At 31.2% G+C, this 24,158-nt stretch overlaps 1 protein-coding gene across 8 annotated transcripts in view; it reads right to left on the bottom strand.

Annotated features, from left to right (window-relative positions):
- The window catches only part of LOC129991030 (semaphorin-1A-like), a 631,522-nt gene that overhangs the window by 456,964 nt on the left and 150,400 nt on the right, over positions 1-24,158 (bottom strand). For all 8 annotated transcript variants that reach the window (XM_056098199.1, XM_056098198.1, XM_056098197.1 and 5 more), the window contains one exon: positions 7,735-8,079. In XM_056098199.1, coding sequence (XP_055954174.1) covers positions 7,735-7,888 — 154 coding nt within the window. In that variant the 5' untranslated portion in view covers positions 7,889-8,079. The remainder of the gene's footprint in view (positions 1-7,734; positions 8,080-24,158) is intronic.

Below are 24,158 nucleotides of genomic sequence, written 5' to 3'. Positions count from 1 at the left end.
TTAAATGTAAAAATTATATGAGCGTTTTTTTTTTGTTTGTTTTTTCCGGCCTGTGTCTTTTCTTTCTAAAATTTACTTCCTTTATTTTTCTGTTTCATCTCTTTTTAGGAAACTGAGATTTCTATCTGAAGTATTATTATCGAACGACGGCCGATGACAGGAAAGACATATTTCAAGTATTTAGTAAATTAACTGGCATGTTTACTATGATGTTCATGGTTGTCCTTTAGATCATCTTTTCTCCCGGCGATATAAATGAAAATTTTATTTCCGACAGATGGCAAATAACAACAAAAATACTTTAAATACATCAAAAAAATTATTTTAATGTAAAATGCTATAATATTTTATGATTTTTAATTACGTTAAAGTGAAAAATATAAAGTATAATGAGATTCATGTGAGTGGTTTACTTCAAAATGAATATTTAACAATATTTTCAATATTGCTACACACTAACATTTACAAAAAAATGAGTGAAATGTTTTTCATTGACAATTACTGAAAACAATTAAATGTTTAAAATTGTTTTTACTATCATGATTTCTGCAATAGTGCAGTGATTTTCATACAATTTCAGGTGCCGTTTTTTAAGATAGTTTTTCAAGTACACCGCATAATTTATATCCGACTATACTGCATCGAATATATAATACAAGTTTTCCAAGAAATCTGTATATCACTGTAAACATTTTGTTTTATATATTTGTGTAAAAATTTAATTAATTTATAAATATTTTATGAGCATTATGGAATTTTAATGCTTAATAATGTTTATAAATTTGCATTAAGATTATGAAATTTTTTTAAAGTCTTCTGTAGGTCATAGGAAGAAAATTCAATTAAATGGAATAATTATTTTAATAAACAAATCAACGAATATTGATAATAATGCATTAGTTGCAATAGTTCCCTCCCCCACCACATAAAACGTCTGAAATCTCTTTATTTATTTAATTGCTAGTTCCCTTTGATTACCAGTTGGTTCACCGGATTATTGATTTTGTTTAATTTCAATGAAATTCCTTATGCATAATTTGATGTCCATGATTTCTCCAGGAAAACATCAAACTGTGGCAGTTATTAAAGTTGTTCTATTTTAATAGTTTTACACCTGCTCTGTTTATTGTGCATATGTACCTTCTTAATGGACTCAAGTCCCATGACATCACAGATTATCCCGTAGACACACTTTTAATTACAATAAAGATTGCTTCCAAAAAAATTCTTCGTTTCCAATGAATTCAATTCAGTATGAATGAGTTGTAATTACACTACTTAGAAATTTAGCATAGATTCATTTGTCGAGTATATTTCAACAAAAATATATAGAAAATGTAATTGCCATTAAAAAACAGCCTTTCCTGTTCGGAATAATATGAAAATCAGAATAGATTTCTTTCCCCTTGCATCCAAATATATTTTACTGGAAAGCTGTTTTACAGACTGATATGCATACCACTTTCCAATAAAAAAAAAAAAGAAAAAAAAGAAACAAAGCTGGATGATGAAAAATAACACTCACTGACGGTTTCTCGTCCAAATTAAATACCATAATTATACATCACCTGATCCGAATTTTTTTTGAACATTGAAGTTTTTATACATATATACGATACACCGTGATCACCTGCAGTAACGTCAAAATTTCATGCACAACGATCATCAATCAACGACAAATTTGTTACTTTGTTGTCCATCAAATTCCGAAAGCAAAATAACAACAATGAACTTTCTTTCACCCTCAACTTCCAAAACATCTAAATTACCGCTCAAGAAAGAATTCTGACACATAAAATTAATTGCAGTGGCCTGTTTCGAATTTATTTCATGCATGTAATTCGTGAGAGGTTTTCGAAATTCGCTTTTTTCTCTGTGCCTCGCATCTTGTCCCCGAGGCAAACGATCTCTCGTTTCCCTTTCTCTGCTGCTGCTGTTGTTGACGACAAACCATCTTCCTGTTTGGCCTTTCGAGACCCGCATTAACCACGTTTCCCCAGCAAAGCTACCACATTTAACCCCGAAGAACAAAGCATGTTTCATTTTCAGCCAAGAGGCGTAAAAACAGAAGCAAAAAAATAAAAGGAAGCAAATTGAAGAAGCGTTTTGCCCTCTTCCGTAAATTACCCGCGACACTTTCAATCCACAAAATAAAACTTCGTTCCTCCTTCTCCTAAAAGCTTGTTTGAAAAACTTCTGCTGTCATCCCACCCTTCTTCCTCTCTTCGGGAACGAAAGAACAACAGCGGCGATGTAAAAAGTAGAACATAAATGGATGTAGCTATATGTTGCACACCTTTAAAACGACAGAAGGTGTGAGATAATGCATGCTATCGCATCACCTGCATTATCTCAAATTAGTTTACGGTGGAAATACATTTTCTGCCTGGTTGCTGCTTCAGTCTTCTGAGGTTTTCATTGCACTTTTTTTAGTTGCTGCTACCCCCCCCCCCCACACTTTTTGTAGCACTAGTGAACAAGATAATGGAAATCAGTAGAAGAAGCCGTTGATGACAAAGCAATTCCGGTGAACTTGTAAAACAAATGTCCTGAAGTGCAGGAGTTTTAATCGTGATGAAAGTTTAAAAAAAGCCAGGAATTGTATCATTGCGTTTGATGCATAATATTTTCTACCAAAGAGGAGAGGATGATTAGATTCTAGTCGATGAACATTCATTGGCGTAATTATGGAATCTATGAATAATTAATTTTTTTTAAGATCGCTAAATATTCTTACTAAAATTTCAACACGGAAACAAATTTAAAAAAATTTTCTTTTAAATGGTCTTTGAACTTGTTATATTTTCTTAATTCAGAAAAAGTATGTGAAATTCAAGCTAGCAATTTAGCTCCTACATTTTTAAAAAGTATATATTTAAGAATTTTTAGTACCGGTTTTAATAGAAAATATTAAATATCAAATTAAAAATTGACAACATACTCTTAAAAAAAAACGTATTTTTAAACTCTATGACTTCATAAACAATAAATGATGAACAAATAAAATTGTGCATAAAGGTTTTTCAGATGATGGAATTTTAACGTTTTAAGAATGTCAAACATAAGAAAATATTTCCATTGGATATTTTAAATGCATATTAAGCGTGTCTAAAATTAGTCATTATAGATAAGAGAAATAAAAAAAAAAAGTAGGTGTCGTTGCTTCAAAGACTTAAATTCAAAGTAAGAAGTTAGTAATGTAGAAATTTTTGTGATTCCAGAAATATAGGTTTGCTCTCTTGAAGAAATCAAACTATGAACTGCAAAATTAACTAGTGTATGAATTAGTACCTTATTTATTATCACTTCTCAATGAATGTGACATGAGAAAAAGTCATAAATTTACTTTTATAATTAAAAAAAATCTATTACATGGTCAGCCTACATTATTTAGGGAGGATTCCACCTACACCACGTAATTTAGAAGCAAGTTTCTCAGCAACTCTAGACCATCTACCAAATATTTCCCTGGAGAGGAAAAACTTCAAATAACCAATACGGACCTTAACTGAAATGACTAAAGCAATAAAACCTTAGCCACAAATTTTTTTCCCATTTCAACTCATCGATTATTGACTGCTGCCCAGATTACAAAGATTTAATTGTTTGTTAACGAAAACCTTACAAACATCTGAAGCATACGGCAGAATGTAAAGAGCTTTTGAGATCTCATTTATAAATAATATATCTGTGGGGGAAAAAATCCCTCTGGCTTAACATTTTTACGAATAAAAATGCTAAACGTATACTGAAATAAGCATAGATATTACGGTTTATCTATACTGTTCTCTTTCTTTGATACATCTACGCACATGGGAATATTAGGGATGAAAAAATAGTTCTATATCCTAAAAGGCACCCCTTATCATTGTTTCGCCATTTATCTTTTGGTACAATACTACGTATGGTGATAAAATTATGATCCTCTTTTCTGATTCATTTGTCAGATCATTACAAAAAATATTCACGGTGTCATCATGCAGTTAATTTACAGCGATTACACCGACTTCGTCATTTCCAGAATTGTTGATCATTAAGTGAATAAGTAAAAACAACTAGAAATCTTGCACCTTTATTTTCATACCCTTACAACCTTAACCTTGCCATGAACAATTAAAAATGCAGTAATTCTAATGAAATCAAATACACTCTAAAGAATTCGCAACGATTTTATTTCTTTAACATTATTATCAATCTTGGCATCTACAACATAAACCTTGACTTTCTGCAACCCCTCTAATCTCAAAAAGACCCAAAGAATAATTGAAAAGCACACAAACATTCATAAATATTAACTTCAACATCCATATTCATAATCGTGAATTAATGAAAACGAGAAAAGAATAAAACGAATCTGGTGAATCGTTAGTAAGGCAGAAATAAAAGACAGTTGCGAGCCTTGTACCGTTCTCTCTGTACATCCCAGAACAGAGGAACTGGGACAATATAATTAATCAGGTGAATTGTTAATTAACCTGAAGCGAATTCTTCTGTAAATGTGTGTGTGCAAATTCCGGCCACGTACGTGCTTATCTTTTAACAGATAAGGCAAGATAGATTTATGAATTTTTTTTAAAGTCAGACTATCACTTTCGCTGAAAGGAATAAGTTCTTCGAATAGAGCTGTAGACTGAAGAATAGAAGTATTGATTGATGTCTTTTTTAATGTTAATTTTAATACAATATTTCTCGTCCTTTTAATTTTAGAGACCGACTTTCAGCATTAGTTCTAATCGCGCCCTATTTCCAAAGGGTAATGGAATATGCAAGTTTTGAATATTGAGAAATATTTTAGGTTATTAATTTGAATGTACTTTTTTTAGAATGACATTTTACTTTTGTATTAGTATGAATTATTTTAGGCGGATGTAAATATTAGTTTACGGAATTCCTTTTTTTATTCATCATGCCTTCAGGCTTGTTTTATTTTATACAATAATAAGAATGCGATTTCCACATTAAAATAATCTTGAATTTATAGGAAAAATGTTCGGTTCCTTAATACTGAGTAAGGAAAATATCTGCTTCCTTAATTTATGTGGTATTTGAATTTTTTTATATGAAAAATAAAAGTCGAAATAGATTACTGAAAATTTTAGGTTGTAGTATGAATTCATGAATTTTGTAAGGAATGCATTTGATTATGAAACTGTTTAAGAAACGCTGCATACTTTTCTGGTTATTTTAAAGAACACAATAGTGTCATTCATTGGATGAAACAGTAAATATCAAAGAAAATCAAATATTATATCAACATGGGTCTCTTTTGTTCTACTTTTATTACTGTACTGAAAAACTGAAATGGCCCGCATATGTTCAAGACTGACACTGATATAGCCGAATACTTTTAATTAAAATTGAGCTGCAAAAATAATTTTAAAGGCAAAGAATTACTTTTTGGGAGTAGAAGAGAATCTAAGTTTAAAACTTGTCCCTCCTTAGTTACATTAAATTGTTAGAATCGGTCCATTTTCAAGATAGTTTAAAGTAATATAATTTTGTTTGCTTAAGTACTACAATTAAAGTACTATATGATTTCGCTTCATATTTTTTATGTAATAACTAGCCGCCTTTGGCGACCAGCCGGTTCGCCAATCTTAATGTTCGTTAAAATTTTAATAATTAAATATTTTATGCAATTCCAACTTTAATAGATTCTTCAGGAAAATACTTTAAAACTTCAAATTTTGATAGTCATATAATTCACTCATAATATTATAAAGGCCTTCAGTCATAACGTGATATGTATCTCTCTAATTTTCTGTTACCCCTCGTAGAATTTATGCTTTAAATTAAAGTGTAAATGGTTAATCTGCAATTAATATAATAACATTTTTTACTGAAACAAAGCATTTTTTTTAATAATATGATTACTGATAATAGAGTCACTGAGTGTTTAAACTTTATGGGCACTAAAGAATATCTTTCTTAATTTATGTAATATCTCAAGAATTTGTCAACAAAATTTTCTCAGATTCATCATGAACAGATCGATTCATGAACAATGTTTCATTTTAAATGCATTAAACACTAAGAAAATAAAATGAATCGTTTAAAATAATCGGTCTAAAACAGGTTTAAAAAAACTACTTAAAAAACGATGTACTTAAAACTATAAGCATATACAAAAAAATATATAACTAACATAAATACAATTTAATTACAAAAGCATGCAACTAACCTAAAAATAATTTAAATCATTGAAAACAGGTTAAAAAAAAATACTTAAAAAACGATGTACTTAAAACTATAAGCATATACAAAAAATATATAACTAACATAAATACAATTTACTTACAAAAGCATGCAACTAACCTAAAAATAATTTAAATCCTCCTTTGAAAGTGGTTGTCATGACAACAATCAGAACAATGCGCATGCGTGAATTTTCTTCGCCAGTTAGGTAACGCAAATGCGTGAATTTTTCTACGCCAGTTGGGGTAGCGCTATGCAGATTATACATTTTTAATTTCCTTTATTCTGTGTTATTTTAATTCAAAAGTACTTCAAAATGAATCTGAAACATGGACTAATTAACAATGTTTAATTTTAAATGCATAAAACATTAAGAAAATAAACAGAATCGTTTAAAATAATCCGCCGAAAAATATTAATCCTAGCCTCATTACTGTTGGGAGAAAAAAAAAAAAAAAACTGAAGCCTTACTCATTTGACGGTGGGGAAAATGGAAGATTTTTTTTGGCGGAAAAGTTTGCGGTGGGGAAAATGGAAGATTTTTTTGGCGGGAAAGTTAGTTTTTAATTAATAATTAAAATTCTAATTAAAATTTCAAAAAAGGGACCCCAGGTGCACATTCCCGACCTCTAAGGTATACATGTACCAAATTTGATAGCTGTATGTCAAATGACCTGGCCTGTAGAGCGCCAACACACACACACACACATATTGAGCTTTATTATAAGTATAGATTAACTGGAAATAAATTTTTAAATTAAAATGAAAAGGAAGCATGCTGGTAAAGGTACACTACCAAAAAATTTTAATGATCATGGACATGGACGAATATTTTCTATTTTCTCAGGTACCAAACTTCCATTTCCAGAATATCATGTTTGCACATAGTAGTAAAAAAAGCAAAATGGAAGAAAAATGCTTTTTTTTTTCAGAATTTTTTTTTAAAAAAGCTCTTTTTTCTTCTTTCTTTTCTTCGTATAAAAAAATCTCACATTATTAGAAAAATGCTACACAAATTTATATAAATAACAGAGGAAAGACATATCCTTCGAGACATTTCTTTTTATTCCGAAACCCCAAACCTTCGTTAATATAATCAAACCACACTTTTCTAAGGCGGTGTTTATCTAACGCTCAACAACACAGTTTAGGCGTCTCATTTCCACGCAATACAAACGCAGACGATTTTTCTTGTACTTACACAGACACAGCAGACGATACATACCTTTGAGACGTTAACACTGACATTGGAAAACTATATATATAAATATTGCGAAGAAAAACAGCAACTAAATGGATTTTCAAAATGGAATTTACCTTTATCTACTTTTCCACGGTTTTTTATTTTATTTGTTTAAAGAAAAGAAGGGACAGTGACAGATATTATCCTCCTCTGGCAAACAAACCCCAAGGCGAAATGGGTAAGAGGATGTTAGGCCCGTGTCTTTTCCAGCTTTTTCTTTTCGCTGTTTTATTTTTATAAACAAGAAAGATAGTGTACCTTACGCAGGTAGCTCTAAAATTGAAATCGTGACTTACCAAGTTGGGATATTCTGATAAGAGGTTGGATGCCATCTTGCCACGTCCCCTCACCCCCGCCGATGAGTGACGTCATCAGGAAGATGATGAGGCAATGTCGTTGGCATCGTGAAGCCAGGAAGATGATGTTCAGAGACCTCTTGGAAGATGTCATCTTGGGATTCAAGTTTTCAAAAATTTCTTCTTTTTTTTTAATTGTTGTTCTTCACGAGGATGCTCTGCCTTTTTTGTTTGTTTTAAGAAATCTGACTATTAGTTAAAGTAAGGTTATTGTCCCTTTAGGGAAAGCAGAGAAGAATATTTTGACCCCATCTTTGACGGGGATTCAGAGATGCAATCGAAAACCTGGAAAGAAACAGAAATACGAAATTAATGATGTATAAAATTATTTTTAAATACACAAACGTATGCTTTAACAGTTTGGATAGCTAAAAACTATCTTTAATTAATTTAAATATTAGTTACCATTATAAATTATTTATTATTAATCATATTTTTTGTTTGAAATAGAAAAATTTTAATACAGAACTTTCAATTAAATGATGTATTAACTTGAAAATCTGTGTGATATTACGTAAATTTATCTATATAGATTTATTTAAATGAGGTTAAAAGTTACACAATCTTGGAGTGTGGTATTGAAAGACTCAATTACAATACCAGAATTCCGCAATTTTTATTTTATTTTTAAAGCTATACTAATTTTATAATTCTTGTAATTTAGATTATTTACAATTGATTTTTTTATATATGTTGTTTAATTTAATGGCCCTCACTGGCATTGAAATCATATTTTGATTTGAATACAATTAAACAATTACAACAATCAGTAAATATTAAATATACGTATTATTTAGATATAGCCATCAAGCAAGAACTGTTTATTAAATTCAAATCAATTTTCAGCTATAGTGTAAATAATTTGAATTCATTTACAGAGCAAAATTTGTCTAAATGATAATAACTAATTGTACATGAAATTTAACCAGCAATATTATTATTAATATCTAAGCATGTACAAAGGTAAAAATTCAGATAAGAAAAATTTATAAGTTGAAAGATTTGGACAGTGTTTAGGCAATTTTGGTCATGGATACTTTCTTTTCCAAAAATTAAAAGATATTCCAACAGTAGCGTGCTAAATGCGCGAGAAAAATATTTAGAACATTGACATTCCATCATCTGCTATTATATAATCCATCCAATCATAACTGATCCATAATTCATAACCAGTTATTGTGCAAATATTTTGAATTCAATTATTGAAAAGAACGTGTTTTGCTGATAATGTGCCCTTCCAAATATAAAGTTACCGAAAAATATTGTAACAATACAGGCGTTAATTTTATTAATATTTAACATAATTGTTCGTTTCAGTAACCTGAGACGACCAGTTTTCGACGATTCTATCTCACTAAGGGGTGAGTACACGGAAGGATGACCACATTTCCGGAATTTTTCGTCATTCTTTGACCTTCATTCCAACCCTATTAGATACTTTTTCGTCCATTATTTTCATGTGTATGTGGGTATCGCATCATTTCTGAACTTACTATTTTATTTTAATTTAGTATGTGAGTAGTCCGAATTTACTTTATTGTTAAATGTAAATAACTTCTTCTTCCACCTTTCTTCTCACCTTTAACTTAATGTATTAAACCCCTCCTAAAGCATGCGCAAAAGCGCGGATGGTTTTAGAATCCGTTGGCAAACATTACATGAAATGAAATAATCAAATTCGAAAATGTTGCAGGCTGAAAGGTTTGTGCATTACTAACGTTTAAATTTTGTAAGCAGTATAGTAAATCATATTTTTAAGAACAAACTTTCTTACTTGCATGTATTACAAAATATTTCACTACTACATAATCCATTTCCAAACTTAACATTACTCGACATGCAGGAAAACTAGCTTTCAACAAAAACTAGATACCATTCCCTCCCGCCACTCCAACCGCTCACTTTCATCCCTAACCACTTTCATTAAAAGAATTGATCCTGTCCACTTCGTTAATACCACTTCCTTCCTTAAATATATTACAAAAATACGATAAACAGACACATCATGTGACCTATGTGCCAACCACATCCACGTTGAGGACGCAGAGCAAAAACAAAATAAATATGAGGGGAAAAAAATGGCCAGGGCTGGATGTTCATCAGGCAAGGTGGACGGTGACACATGTCCGAAAGAGCCGACATGGGATATCGCGTGTGGGCAGTTACTTAATGGAATAGAGAACCATCAATACCCCTCCCCTCCCCTCCCCTCCCCTCCCCCCCTTCAGCCTCCAAAAGCGTTCCATTTCCGGGCAAGGTCGTTCCTGGTGGTATGATGGGGTGGATGGAATAATAATAAAAAGAAGAAGAAAATAATATCTGACTGACTGATAGAGTTATTAGATGGAAGACTGACACGCGTAATGCGTTGCTATCTGCTGAATATTTATGCCCACCTCATTGGTTATCCTTTAAAGCCGACAAGTGATTATCGTAATGTGCTTTGGAATTGTACACGGTGCATGACTTTCGCAAGTCATTGGCGATTTTTTATACTACACGTATTGTTGGTCAGTTAATTGATTCGTTTTCGATAAACGGGTTGTTAGATTTGTCAGAAGATTATCAGTGTATCAAAAAGTGAAGTGCAAAGAGCTGATGAGTTATATGATAATATAGTATATAATGATAATGTAGGGCCTTATAATATCACAATGACATAATAATATTACAGGTAGATATAAATTAAATTATGTACCATTCATATCACTTTCACATGGTGAAAATAATTAGTTAATAATACTTTCCTGGCAAGTTCACTGTACCTAGAATTGCCAAATTTGACGTATAGTTACTTCGTAGGTAAAAGAGCTCACAAAAAAGGATTTGCGAAAACTTAAGATTTTTAATTAATTTAAAATTAAATGAAATTTCAAAGTTTTCCAATAATTTTTAAAGTATATTATTGAACAAAACTCATTTTAACACTAATTAAAATTTCAAAGAATATGCTTTTCAATGGTTCCAATTTTATTTCAATACATTTCTTTCATTTCAATAAAATGTTTATTATTTTAAATGCGCCTTATGACAATACTTTTCATAAATATTACATATCACAAAAAATCTGAGTACACAAATTACAAAATATATTTTGTAACCCTAGTGAATTGGGTTGCGAATAGCAAAACAGGACAAGTAGTGAAGTACGATTGTAACCATCTTTCACAAAAGTACCTTACAAACCAAAAAATAGCTTTAAAAAATTATTTAGAAATATTGAAAGAGTTTATTATGTTTAACCCTTTAAAGGGCCATTTTTTTTTCCAGTCATATTATGTTAAAATATTTTTAGGCTTAAAATTTGAATAAGAAAAGGGATTCATTTAGTTTATTAGATAACTTAAATTTGATTCATTAATTAATGTGATTAATTAATAATTAAGTAACAAATCAAGACACATCAATTTGTCTGAGATAAAGAACTGAAGCATCTAAGTTTCCGACTTACTAAAAAAATGTGTCAGAACTGATGCCAACCTACATAATTTCATACAAGGATTGATAAATTTTGTGGGAAGCATACTTCTCACGGCCTTAGAAAGGGTTAAAATTCAGATTGGATAAAATGTAGGAGAAACTGAAGTCTCAATTTACTTCTCAGATATATTGTTGCTGTTTCTTATGGCACTTGCCATTGGACAATCCCGCTGTTACGAAGACAGCGATTTTAAGCCGGTGAGAGAGCGTCTCTTGTTTTTATAGTAGCGCAATCTAGGGCCAAGAGTACGACTTAGTTACACACACGTCACAACCCTTTTTACGGGGCGGACTTCATTCACGCATTTCATTCACTCATCCGCAGATCGTAATTTAGACCTGAATCAGAGAACAATCACCCCTGATCCAGTATCCCCAGTGGTATTACTCTCGACATGGAGGACTTTGTGACCACGACAGATTTATACCCGAGTCAGCCACAAAGCACGCGGGCTTCTCAGATATTAATCAACCGATCAAAATCTTTTTCTATGTATTCCCAAAGAAAATTTCTAAAGAATTACTGTCATTGATTTGTTAGATTAACAGTCAATTTTGAAACAAGTTCAACAAGCATCAACATTAATCTAACAAATCACTGAAATCGAATGTTTCAAATTGAATTGAATGTTTGCACATTATTTAGGAAAACATAATGACGATTCAGAAGTTTATTGAGTTGCGATATTCCAGCTATTTAGGTTCTTTGAAATGAATATTATCCTCAGTTTCCTACCCATTCCTCTATGTTGACCCAAATGATTATTTTAAGCCCATTAAACTATGCAATGTATCAAATCGCAATACTTTTAGAAAATGGTATTTAGTTGCGAATTATAAATACGTTAGAAATATTTTTCATGAACTTCGCGCTTTCATACAAGATCAATCTTATTTATGTATGAAGTTGTGGTTAGAAATAAAATAGTAAATCATAAAGTAAGAAAGATATTTATATTTATAAGTAAAAATCATTTTTCGAACTCAGAGAATCTGAAATGTGGACATTGGAATTTTTAATCACGAGTTCTTATTTTCTGAAGATTTTACCTTCTCTCTAAATATATATTTCATATACAATTTTTTAAAAAAAATCTTTATGTATCTTTGTAGATTGACCCTAGAAAGTGTCTCTAACAATTAAAAAAATAAACAGACGAAAAAAGTGTCCTAGTATCTAATTATTTCTTTAATGCCCTTCCACATTGTCTTTCTATCCAGACATCCTGTAACACCTGAGTGACTTTTCTCTAAAGCAGTGCTATAAGATAAAAGGCGCGGTGAAAAAAACCCGAAATAGATAGAAACAGTAACAGCAACTTTACAAATAAAGTCTCTTTTTACACCATGCCTTATGCTTTCCTGAAGCAAAGGACCCTCATAAAGAAGAGGAGCTCCCGCAAACGAACAAAACACACTAAAGCGCACTCAGTCGTGCGTCAGCCACATCCAACTGCCAGCAAACAAGGTGAAAAGAAACAACAAAATCATTCAAGAGAAAAAAAAAGCACCAAACACGAGCAGGTACAAAAAAAAAAAAAAAAAAAAAAGGAAGAAGCAAACAAAGTAGTAAGCACCGTACGTGACTATGAGAACTAGCAGCAAGTTTTAAGGTACAAGTTAGAGGCGTTAGTTTCCTGCCGCCGTATATTTATGTGGCAGCAAAACTATCTGAAAAGGTGCTACACGGAGCGCATCTACTAGTTACGCTCAGGTACCTGCGAGTCGGGCGATCCATGCGCTCGGTTGTTTGGGGGGTGGGTATATGTTCAGATCGAATGTTTTTGAATGAACAGCGAACCAAAACAAAAGCTTCTCAACTGAAAATAAATTACAGCTGCAAGAGGTGTATGTTTATGCTTTTAATTAAGCATTCTATTGAATAAACTACTAACTTCATTACTTTAAATATTCTTTTAGATGGAATGTTTATTTTCTTTGCTTTATTACACAAGCAATGCAGAAAACTTTTAAAAAACTCAAATGTTCATATAGTGTGTTTTTTGTGAAGTTTTTTTTTTTTTTATTAAAATTATATTAATACTCTAGATTTGTAAATATGAAAATACTGTTTCACTAGTTGTTGTATAAGTTTTGGTAAAATTCTTCTGAATTTTCACCTTAAAGATATATACTACAATATGACAAAAACATTTTCAGATAGTTAATTCCAATGAAATATAATTTCTTTCATAATTAGAGATCAGAAAAATTTTCCAATTTTCCTTTTGTAGTTTTATATATTATCTGAACTGAAGTTTGTGGACTGTACATATAGAAAAGTTTCTATTTTTGGAAATTAATTTTCTTTGAAATGATAGTTGAATTACTTTTTCAACTATAATTTTCATCAAATATAAAGCATATTATCCTAAAGCAGATCGTATCTCATTATAATAATTAATTCAAAATACAATTAATATTAAAAAATAGTTTTAGTCTTAAAACCTTCGATAATGACGTTAAAAAATGAAATTCTTATTAACCTAATGAACTGAAAATTCAAGAGCTATAAATTAATTTAGTCTCGGTTTCGGAATTGGGAAGTCGCAGGTTTAAGATATATAGCTTATTATAATTACGCTCTTCGGATAACGCTTTCCGTTGGGATCAAGCGTTATCCCTCTAATGAGGAACTGGAAATTATCGACATATTTTATGAGATTTGTTCATAACAGAAGCTAAAGCGCAGCTTTGGAACTGAGTGGAATCACATTAAATTTCAAAAGAAATATTTTATTAATTTATTGAATTTCAATTTCCATCAATGAGTATACATAAATTCGATAGAAACTTTTAAAAGATCAAGTTCCAAAACGGCCCTAACCTATACAGACCTATTTAAAAGACAATAAGCACTTGAGGTAAAATTTAAAAAAAAAAACAAAAAAAAACGGCATAGACAGAACAAAAATTATGCAAATTAATCCTCACATCGATTCCACTGCCAAATTCTTTCTTCTCACCAGGCGAATTAGAGCATCCAGCCCCTGACTCACGAGGCCGAGAACAATTACTTGGCGACTGCGCCGGCTGCGTGAACGCGAAAGGGGGAGGAGGGGAGGGGGGGGTGCGGACGACACCAGACACAATCGGAATCGAGGACTGCTGACTAAAAACTCAGGCCCCGTGAAAACCCTTTCCAGATCGTGCGGAACGCCACGTGATCAGAAAAGGATGAGGAAGATGAGAGAGAGATGAAGGGATGACGTCATCTTTCACCATGCGGACCTTAGCAAATCTCCAACTTCGTCGAGATGATGATGATGTGCGTGCTCTCGACATCAAACGGGACCCGGGTGGATGATTCTCAAGGAAAAGGGTGGTGGTGAGCGGAAAGAAAGTGAAGGTTGCAAAATCTTGAGATCACTTTTGAGTTCTGCGAGTGAATAAAAGCTTAAAGTACTTGCTCACTATCTGTGTGAAAGTGGGAATAAAAGAATTGCGAGAAATGCAGGATTCATCCATTGGGTTTGAGCTTTAAATTATTTAATTTTATTTTGTGAATAATTTCAAATTATTGTGTGCTTTTTAATGTCACGATATATTTTGCATGCATTTATTTGTTTATTATGGGAGATAAATCGATTAAGTAGTTTTTTTTTCTCCTGGCATTGGAAAAATCGAATTAGAAAGATTCATATGAAAATTCAAGAATAATTAAAAAATATAGCATAAGATTATTTATATTAAATTTATTTTAATTTATTAAAAATGTGTTTAATTTCGATAAAATATTCAATATTTAACTTCAATAATTATTTTTAAAGGATCTATTTTGGATGCAAAAAATTACAGAGATAAAAAATAACAACGAAGATATTGCACTGTCAGTTACACAGAATTACAGAATATTTTTATTTCACACAAAATGCACAATAACCATATTTATATAAAAATTCAATAATTTTATAGAAAAGTTTGCTAAATAAGAATTATTTTAATTAAATGATTAACCGAAAGTTGTTTTTATGAAACGTACAGTAGTTTTTGAATGAAAATAAGACTTATACAATCTGTATTAAAGTAATAAGAAAAACAAAAGAACCAGTTCTCCAGTTCCAAATACTGGCCAAATTTTACCCATCTTTCAAATTCCAATGAGTCCATGATCCCTATCTAAATAATTTATCAACAGCTTGCTTCCCATCAACTTCAATTATCGGGCTACTGATTTCCAAAACACTACTTCACCACCACATTTTCTAACGGGGAAAAAAATCAAGACATTTCGTCAGCCCTAATCTCTGTACATTTTTGCCAATATTTATTACATTTAAATGTTCACGACGATTACATACGTTGTCCTAACTCTATCCCTCTATTTTCAAGAAATATCGCAAAACAAATCCTTGACACAGTCCCCAGCCTCATCAAGCGATCAGATTTCGCCACCTTTCGTGCATAGCTAACTAATCAAAATGTTCTATGTTTATTGAGTAAATGTAGTTTAAAATAGTATCTGAAAATAATAATCTTATAATAAAATATAATTAATAGTATATACTTGAAAGAAAATAATATTTTATAGCATATACTTAAAAGAGACGAGAAGTACTATCATTAGTACTACTTTAAGAGAAAATGCAATTATAGTACTTTTTGTAATAAGATGTATTTTAACGAAGTTGATTGATATTTCTTAATTATTCCGATTAATATCGCCAACACCTGGTTATTAAAGACGACTTGTTTTTAACAAATTTTAATATTTAGGCTATTGCGGTTTAATAGAAATTCCTAAATAAAAGTTAAAAAAAGTTTTTTTAAACTTTAAAGAGAGCCTTAACTTTTTTTTGATGGGCTTCTTGAGAATCTATCGATTTTTAGTTAATAGTGCATATTAACCAAATTAAAAATAATTCTTTTAAAGAATTTTGTAATAAAATATTTAAAATATGCTTATTTTATTGACGAAGACAAGAAATATTTGTGAATACTAATGTTTCACAAACTACATTATATAGAATACAAAACTGGGTACATTTTCAAATTATTTTAGAAGTAAGAATAGATAAATGATTACGATGAATAATTTATATCGGGATTCAATTTGAAACAATTATAGTTTGAATAAATGATACAGAAAAATTCCTTCATTGAAAACTAAGGATTCTAACAATTTAATTAATTTGAAACAATTATAGTTTGAATAAATGATACAGAAAAATTCCTTTATTAAAAACTAAGAATCCTAACAATTTAATTCGAAATCTCTATAGAAAATCATATATCTTGATTTGAAATTAATGTAATAGGTAATTAATGTAATATCTCAATCAATCATTATACAGATTTTTTGAAATTGCATTCATCAAAATAAATGAAAATTTGGCGCCAGTCTTCAAACATGTCTAGCCATTTGTAACAATCTAACCACCTTTAGTGACCAACGTGTGCGCTCAGACTATTGACCTTCTTTGCAGTAAAACGATTAATATTAAATGTATTTTTTAAATAAATTCATTTATTTGATACGATTGAAAGACATGGATTTAATCACAACAGTCCAGTACAAATAACTGGGGTGCAAATTAAAAATATGTATACTATGAAATAAAATAGGAAGCGAAAATTCTATTTCGGTGGTAATATCCAAAGAAGACAATTTTTAAAATTTTAATTTTAACTCTAGCAAAAATAGTGATTTAATGTTTAGATTGATGAGCTTGAATTTCGCTATAACATTGTTTCAGATTAAAACTAAAGTAAAATTTAAAAAATTATAAATAAAAAAATTGTACACAAATGACATTGATATCATTAAAAATTTAATTTTTGGGATTAATCAGGAAAATCGAGTATCAGGTTCTCATCAAAGCGCAAAGAATTTTAGTCAAACGCAACAAAACTTGGCAAATTAACTAATATACATAAAAAAAATCAAGACAGAGATTAATCAAGAGCATCAATCTGGTGATGATTAAGCTTATCTTTGCGTTCGATTAAACTTTTGCTGACGCTTGTTTCTACCATCTTTATTTATTTTTTAACAATTTTTTCCTTTTGATTGGATCAAGAGTTTGGTGATATGGTTGAGAAATTCAACTAAAATTTTGTAGCTTCATTAATTGTTGAGTGAAGTGTCAAGTGAATTTGTAAAGGTATTCAATGAAACAGTTTGAAACATTTGTATAAAATTTTATTTATGTTTGATTGTTGCCATTCGACAATAAGTAATAAGAGCGATTTCTGTGCTTCTTACGTTAGCGTTATATATATTATATATTCCACTATATTACGTTTATATATTCCACTTACGTTTAATATATTATATATTTCTTTTTCTGTCTGATTTATCAAAGCCTGCTTCTTATAATCTATTTCAGCTTAATTTTGTACTTTACGTTGAAACAAAAACTCTACTATTTGATCCATTCAAAATTTTAACATCAAGAAATACTATGACAGCGCTACCACCTCGCAATCGATATAATTTTAAACATGTAGAATAAAAGGCGGATAGGGTGATTAAAATTATCGCTCACTCACAGCCGATATCGATTGTCTCTTGTATGAAAAAGGATTAAGAGTGTCATTTTCAGCGACGTCTAAAACTATAACAAAAAATGCGAGAGTGCGACGAGGATTATAAAAAAAAAGTTTGTCGTTAATACCTAATTCAAACACGAAGGGTCTGTCAACCCCTTTCTTTGAGATACAACATTAATGAAAGAAGCATTTTGAATGACAAGCGGCGGCGCCAAAAAACGATCACCAAAATCTCGCCGCACAAAGGGAGATGGTGAGAATCAGGGAAAAGACTGCCATACAAAAAATAAATAAATGCGTGAAAAGCCCATCGCAATCCAGGCTTAACTGTCCGGGAAAAAGAGAGAGGGAAAGCTGCCTGACAGAGTGTAATCCGGCGTCATTAATTTCTTCTTTTAGTAATCGTGGCTCATGGTCTTAGGAGCGTTGGCCATTAACAGCTAGACACGTGACTTTCCAGATCTCACCTCGGATTTGAGCCGCGAATGTCATTTCAGAACGTCAGTGATCTTTCCCTGTCCCTAACGAATTCGGCTACTAATCACTGATAGCTACCCTTCTCTAGCTGCCTGTCACAGACCAATCCGGGTGTTAGTTTGGCAGGACACACTTTTTTGAGGGAAATGAGAGTGATATGAGCACTCCATTTACTAATGCTAGAAAGATGCAAATAGGAAAAAGCAGGCTTACGAAACTTTTTTTCGTAGCTTTCTCAGTGGGGAACAATTTTATTACTACAATTCAGGTTTAATGTTTTTTCAATGAACAGAATTTTACTTAATAAAAAAAATTAAATTAAATTAAAAAGTAATTAAACAGACCAATCCGGATGATGGTTTGGCAGGACACTTTAGTTTTGTATTTTTATCTCTTTAATTGTTACTTACATTCAAACCATCATTTTTTTTTTTGAATGACATCAAACTCTTCTCACTCGGTTCATAAATGCGTTCACATGATTTTCAATCTAAAGGAATTGTATTATATCTCAGATTTAACATCTCGAAAAGGTTTATGATTATTTTTTTTACCCTTTTTTTTCCTTATTTATCGTTTTACATTTTGTTCAACACATTTTTCAAAAGATTTACGAGAACATATGAACAATTAAAATTACAACTTCAGCAACAAAATAAAAATTTTTTGCACTACGTTTAACAAATTTGGAGATTGAAAGCCAAAGAAAAGAGAGCTTGAATAAAATTATAATACTTCAAGATTTTGCATTTAAAAATAAAGACTCGAATATAAATTTGATTAATTCGTAAACCACAGTCATGTTTTGACAAAATGACAACAATATCACAAAAACCAAGAATGCAAATCAGTTTATAAGCATTTCATCAAACTACAATGAACAAGGAAATTCTGTTAGGCAGCGGCAATAAAACAAAATCATCGCAAAAAGTCAGCCGAAGATAGCTGAAATGAGCTATTAAGATTTTTACGTCGGTGCCAAACGTTTTTCATGGCTGCACCTTAAAGAAAGATATTCCCAAACTGCAAAAAGCAAATGTGTGTTTCAGTAACCAATAAATAAGAATACCGAAAACCATTTTAAGGCCTTAAGAATTCAACCAAGTGCCTGCCGGCCTAATCCATAATGCATTCTCTACCTCGCCCCTTCCCCCTTTTTTTCCTTCCCTGATTGGTAACGATGTACCCTGCATATATAGCCATTCGCAACAATTTCGTCGTGGATAACACTACGCACAACACGCACGACACTTGCGATGCAACTAATTTGCAGTAAGAGATAAGCTTTCCGAACACTCTAGCTGTTGCAGCTCTGAGATAACAGGAAATGGAATGTAACTCGTCGCAGCGTCTTGGAAGGCGCTGGAAGATAAGAGCATTAAGTCCCTCGTAAATTACGACGTAACCTCGCAACAAAAGCGTAAAAATGCACATTATGGGTGTGTCAATGAGGGGATTGTTACTGGACCGGCGATACACGGAAAATAAAGCGGCGGGACACAAGTTCTCCAGATAAAAGGACTGTTTTAATCCGGTTTATATCCTTACTAATAATGTCCCGTCATGGATATATTGTGTAATGTTCACGGCTTTCATGGAAAGAGTGAGAAAAGTGATTATGCACTAAAAGTTTGCTTTCCTCCGAGATAACTAATCTATTATGGATAGCTGCGAGGTATTTACGTGTGAATTTTTGAAAGGTGGAAAGGTACATTTAACTTGTAGGAGGACATGGCCAGCTTTATCAAGACTTAATTTAGAGAAGCGGGGATTGGTTGAAAAGATAATATAACCTCCTTAGGATAAAACTGCTGCTGAATTACCAAATTTACTTTTTTTAAAGTAAATACGGGAACATATTTAAATGTTGGGCAAAAGAATAAAACAGTTCTAGTAGAAATAATTTACAAAAATCTTTGATTTAATTTGCATTCAGTGGAAATAAATATTGGGAATGGATATTAAATTGCTGCATTTACGAACAATTTTGATTGTCAACCAATACTGATGTTCTTGCTTTAAATCCACGGGAACCCATATTTTATGTTCCTTAATTATTATTTTTAAGGCTTCACCAATGGCAGAGCCAAGGCACGAAGAAACAGCGTTTAGTGAATTTTTCTCTTCCCAATCAACATCAGGGGCAGGGATAAACGATCCTCGATGCATAATGTTATATTTTCATCCCCTAATCATAATAATTTTGAAAAGTGACATATAAGCGCCAGCAGTTTTATCTTCAAGTCGCTCTTGAGACCTGAGCATCTGTATTCCTTTGCTCGTTCGTCGATATGCCACTGGACCATGGGATTTCTAATAATATTCACATCGGTAACAATTGCAGAACATATTATTTTAAAAATTTCCTCAAGATTCTGTGACATATATAAATATAAGTACATGCTCAATTTATTATTATAATTAGTGCTTCAGTAGGAGTTTTTTTTTTTTTTTTTCAAATAACTGGTTTAGTCTGAAAACTTAATTTGATATAAGATAATATTAAAGATAATGTATAATTATTCTGAACAGTGAGCATTGAACTCGTTCACATATTAGTATGGTTAATGTTAACTTAATTTATAAGCAGGTTTAATTCGAACTACCCTTAAATATATATATACAAGTAACATTTTAAAAGTAATAAAAACATCAACTTTTTTTTAGAATTGTTAATTCTTCAATTTATATTTTCATAGTTCAAGACACGTTAAAAATTCATATGTAATATTTTTGTTCAATGTAATATTTTTGTAAAAGCCTACAATCGCAATAATTTATAAAATATTTGATTTTTATATTACCAATAGAATTATTATGAATGACAACTAAGGATTAAATATCGCATAAATATTTTAAACACTGATATTTTGCTACGAAAAATTACTTTGAACGTTTCGAATTTTAGATTAACATATTTAGCCATAGCCTTTTTTTTAAAAAAATTATAGTCAGTCACCCTATTACCACAGAACTAAGTCGTATAAACAGGGATCATTAGGACAGGCTGTTATGCGCATTAACTATCCAGCTTTTGCATAAGAGAACACCGATCAGCAAAAGTTCTACATATCTTCTGACTGTTGGAATAAGGCTAGAAATCTTTTCCATCATTTCTTAGTTAATGTTAGCTAAAATATAAATGGATTAAATACTAGTGATAAACTGAACCATCAGCATTTCAAAGGATATTGAATTTAAATTCGTTTAAGATTAAAAGTATTAGCTTACTGTAGATCATGGCCAACTTTATTCATATTTAATTTGAAATAGTAAAGATTAGAATAATTGCTATTTTTACTTAAAGTTTAGAATGCAAAGTGAGCAGCATTCTCAGAACGTCCTTTATCAACTATTAAACAATCATTATAATTAATTTTCGCTCTAGAAAAATAATACCTTTTCTTCCGCTTACTCAAACTTGTGAACAATCTATTTCAATAAGAGAGGCCCTTAATCAACATTGACGGGAAGGCAGCTGTCAACTTCAAGGATTAATTCAGAGGGAAAACTATTGTATTAAGCAGTCGAAAGTGAATGCCGCTCCACAAATAAGTTTCAGTCAAAATTTATATTCGTTTTGCCGCTTTTTCATTCTTCTTGCCGATTATATTTACTGACTGATGCCGATGAATGAAAAGTTCTCCTGGAAAATTTTCCATGATCGAAATTGGAAAACAATGGCCCGGGAAGAAAACGAGAAGGAAGAGAGAAAGGATGAAAATTGATGAACGATGACAGCATGAGTGATGGCGTCCAGGAAAATTAAACTCTAGGTCTTTTGCTCCTTCTTTGGTTAGAAGGAGTTTTCACAAGAAAATAAGAAAGACTTTTTTCCCTTTCTGTTTGCTTCTGAAGCATATATAACTAGAAGAATGCATTTATATTAGTTTCATTTCTTTCACTTTGTTTCGGGAAAGTGTTAAAAATATGAGAGAGAATGCCTAAAAAGTAATTTATCGAGAGATGCATATTTCTCGAAGGAGGCATTAAGGTGTGAAGGTCACAAGGGCAAAGAGCCTCGAGATAAACTGATTTGGGTGTGTAGCAGGAAAAGTTTTAACAGAAAATAAATGCAAAGTTGTATAAATAAAAATTATCCCGCTTAGGAAATTACAGAAAGAAAATGACACTTACAGTCGAATTTCGCATGCGTTTACTTAATATCATTACCAGAATAACGCTATTATATTACGGCAAAACGAATGATGTGATGCTCATTTGAATCTTAATTGGTTAATTCATATCTAGGAAAGTCTGAAAATACGAAAGAAGGTGAAGTAGCATGCTTTATGGGCCCAGCGCTCTTTAGAGATTTAAATGAAAAGTTTTATTATCTCATATATAAGTAAGTAGATTGCATTTCCAGATGATTTTCGAAGGAAACTGGCGCACATTATTATTTTTGGTTTGGAGAAAATTCAGTAAACTTCCCAGCTTCTAATCCTATTGCAGACTACAATTAGTTGAAAAAGCGCATATGGATTTGTTATGGAATAATGCTAATTAAAGATACGATTTCTGTGTGGAAGCCATAACCTTCTTTCTTCCATTCTCATCATGTCATGTGACAACTCAATACCCTGACCTTCTGTTGGGCAAACGAGCTATTTGCATAGCATTGTATTTCAGATCTACATGGAGTTTATTTTAATATAAAACGATGGAATATAGATATTTATCAATAATATTGATAATAAATCTTGTAAAACAGCTTGAAAAAAAAAAAGCTTAAAAAATGTGCCAATGAGAAAATAAGTTTTTAACCATCACTCGACCCAATTCATGTTCATTTGATACATACATAATGTAAATTGCTGATATAATTCCGAAATCTATCTCACATCTTGAAGCAAGGGAAAAAAATTAAATCAGTGCTAGCGAAAAAACACGCAGTAGTAGTCGAATGACAAGCGCAGTTCGAAGATAAACGACACCAATGCAACAATCATTTAGAAACCTTTGGCATATCATATCCAGGAAATCTAAAAATATGAATAAATCACTTCGAAAATCACGATGCATGTTTATCGTGATGGAGTTTTAAATATCAAGGTAGCAAACTCTTCGAATCCTCGATAAAAAAGATGTTATTGTTGAAACTAAAGCTCCTAATATTGTTTTATCGAAGAACTACTAAAGTCGACGAAAATCTATAAACAATAATTTTGAGAATTAGGCTGTTTTTTACAATATTCATTCACTTTCATTAAGTGGTGAACTATTTAAAGCCATATAAATTAAATAAATTCAATTTCGCGCAATTTTTTTTTGTTTTACACAGTTTTTATTTTAGATTAGTTAGATTAATGCACTGCTTTAAAACTATACAAAGAATATTTTAGATCGTAACCGTAATAACGTCAAAGAGAGATGTGCTGGTAGCACATTTCTGTTTGCCATTATATCCATGTTTTCCATATTTATATACATTTATTTTCACTTATTTAATTTTTATTATTAATACTGTTTCATTTATTTGTATATTCTTGTGTTTAATGATCAAATATAAACTAAAAAACCTATTGTTGTACCCTTAATTTACATTTTCGCTGTGATCTCCAAGTCAGTCGTATGATGATGATTTCTAACAGGTTTCGTAAGGAAAATGATTGAATCCTCGTTCGTTTGAGACACCATGAGAAGAAAATTTCATGATTTAAAATAAAAATAAAAAGATTCAATTACAATTTTCTGCGTTATTTTATATTTCAGGAACAAAGGTTGAATTTCTGGTTTCAAACGGCAATAATAATAATAGAACTATGGATGATTTAATATTATCCAAGTAGGCAAAGTTTTTGTTTTGGTTCAGTTTACAAAAATAAATATCTCAATTAGAAGCCACTTGAGAACATACTTTTGGTTTTTTTACACCGTAGTCCACAGTCATCGCTCTAAATGTTCAAACCAAA

Source organism: Argiope bruennichi, chromosome 2 (genome assembly GCF_947563725.1).
Source record: "Argiope bruennichi chromosome 2, qqArgBrue1.1, whole genome shotgun sequence".
NCBI lineage: Eukaryota > Metazoa > Arthropoda > Arachnida > Araneae > Araneidae > Argiope > Argiope bruennichi.
This window is presented reverse-complemented; position numbering and strand designations above follow the sequence as displayed.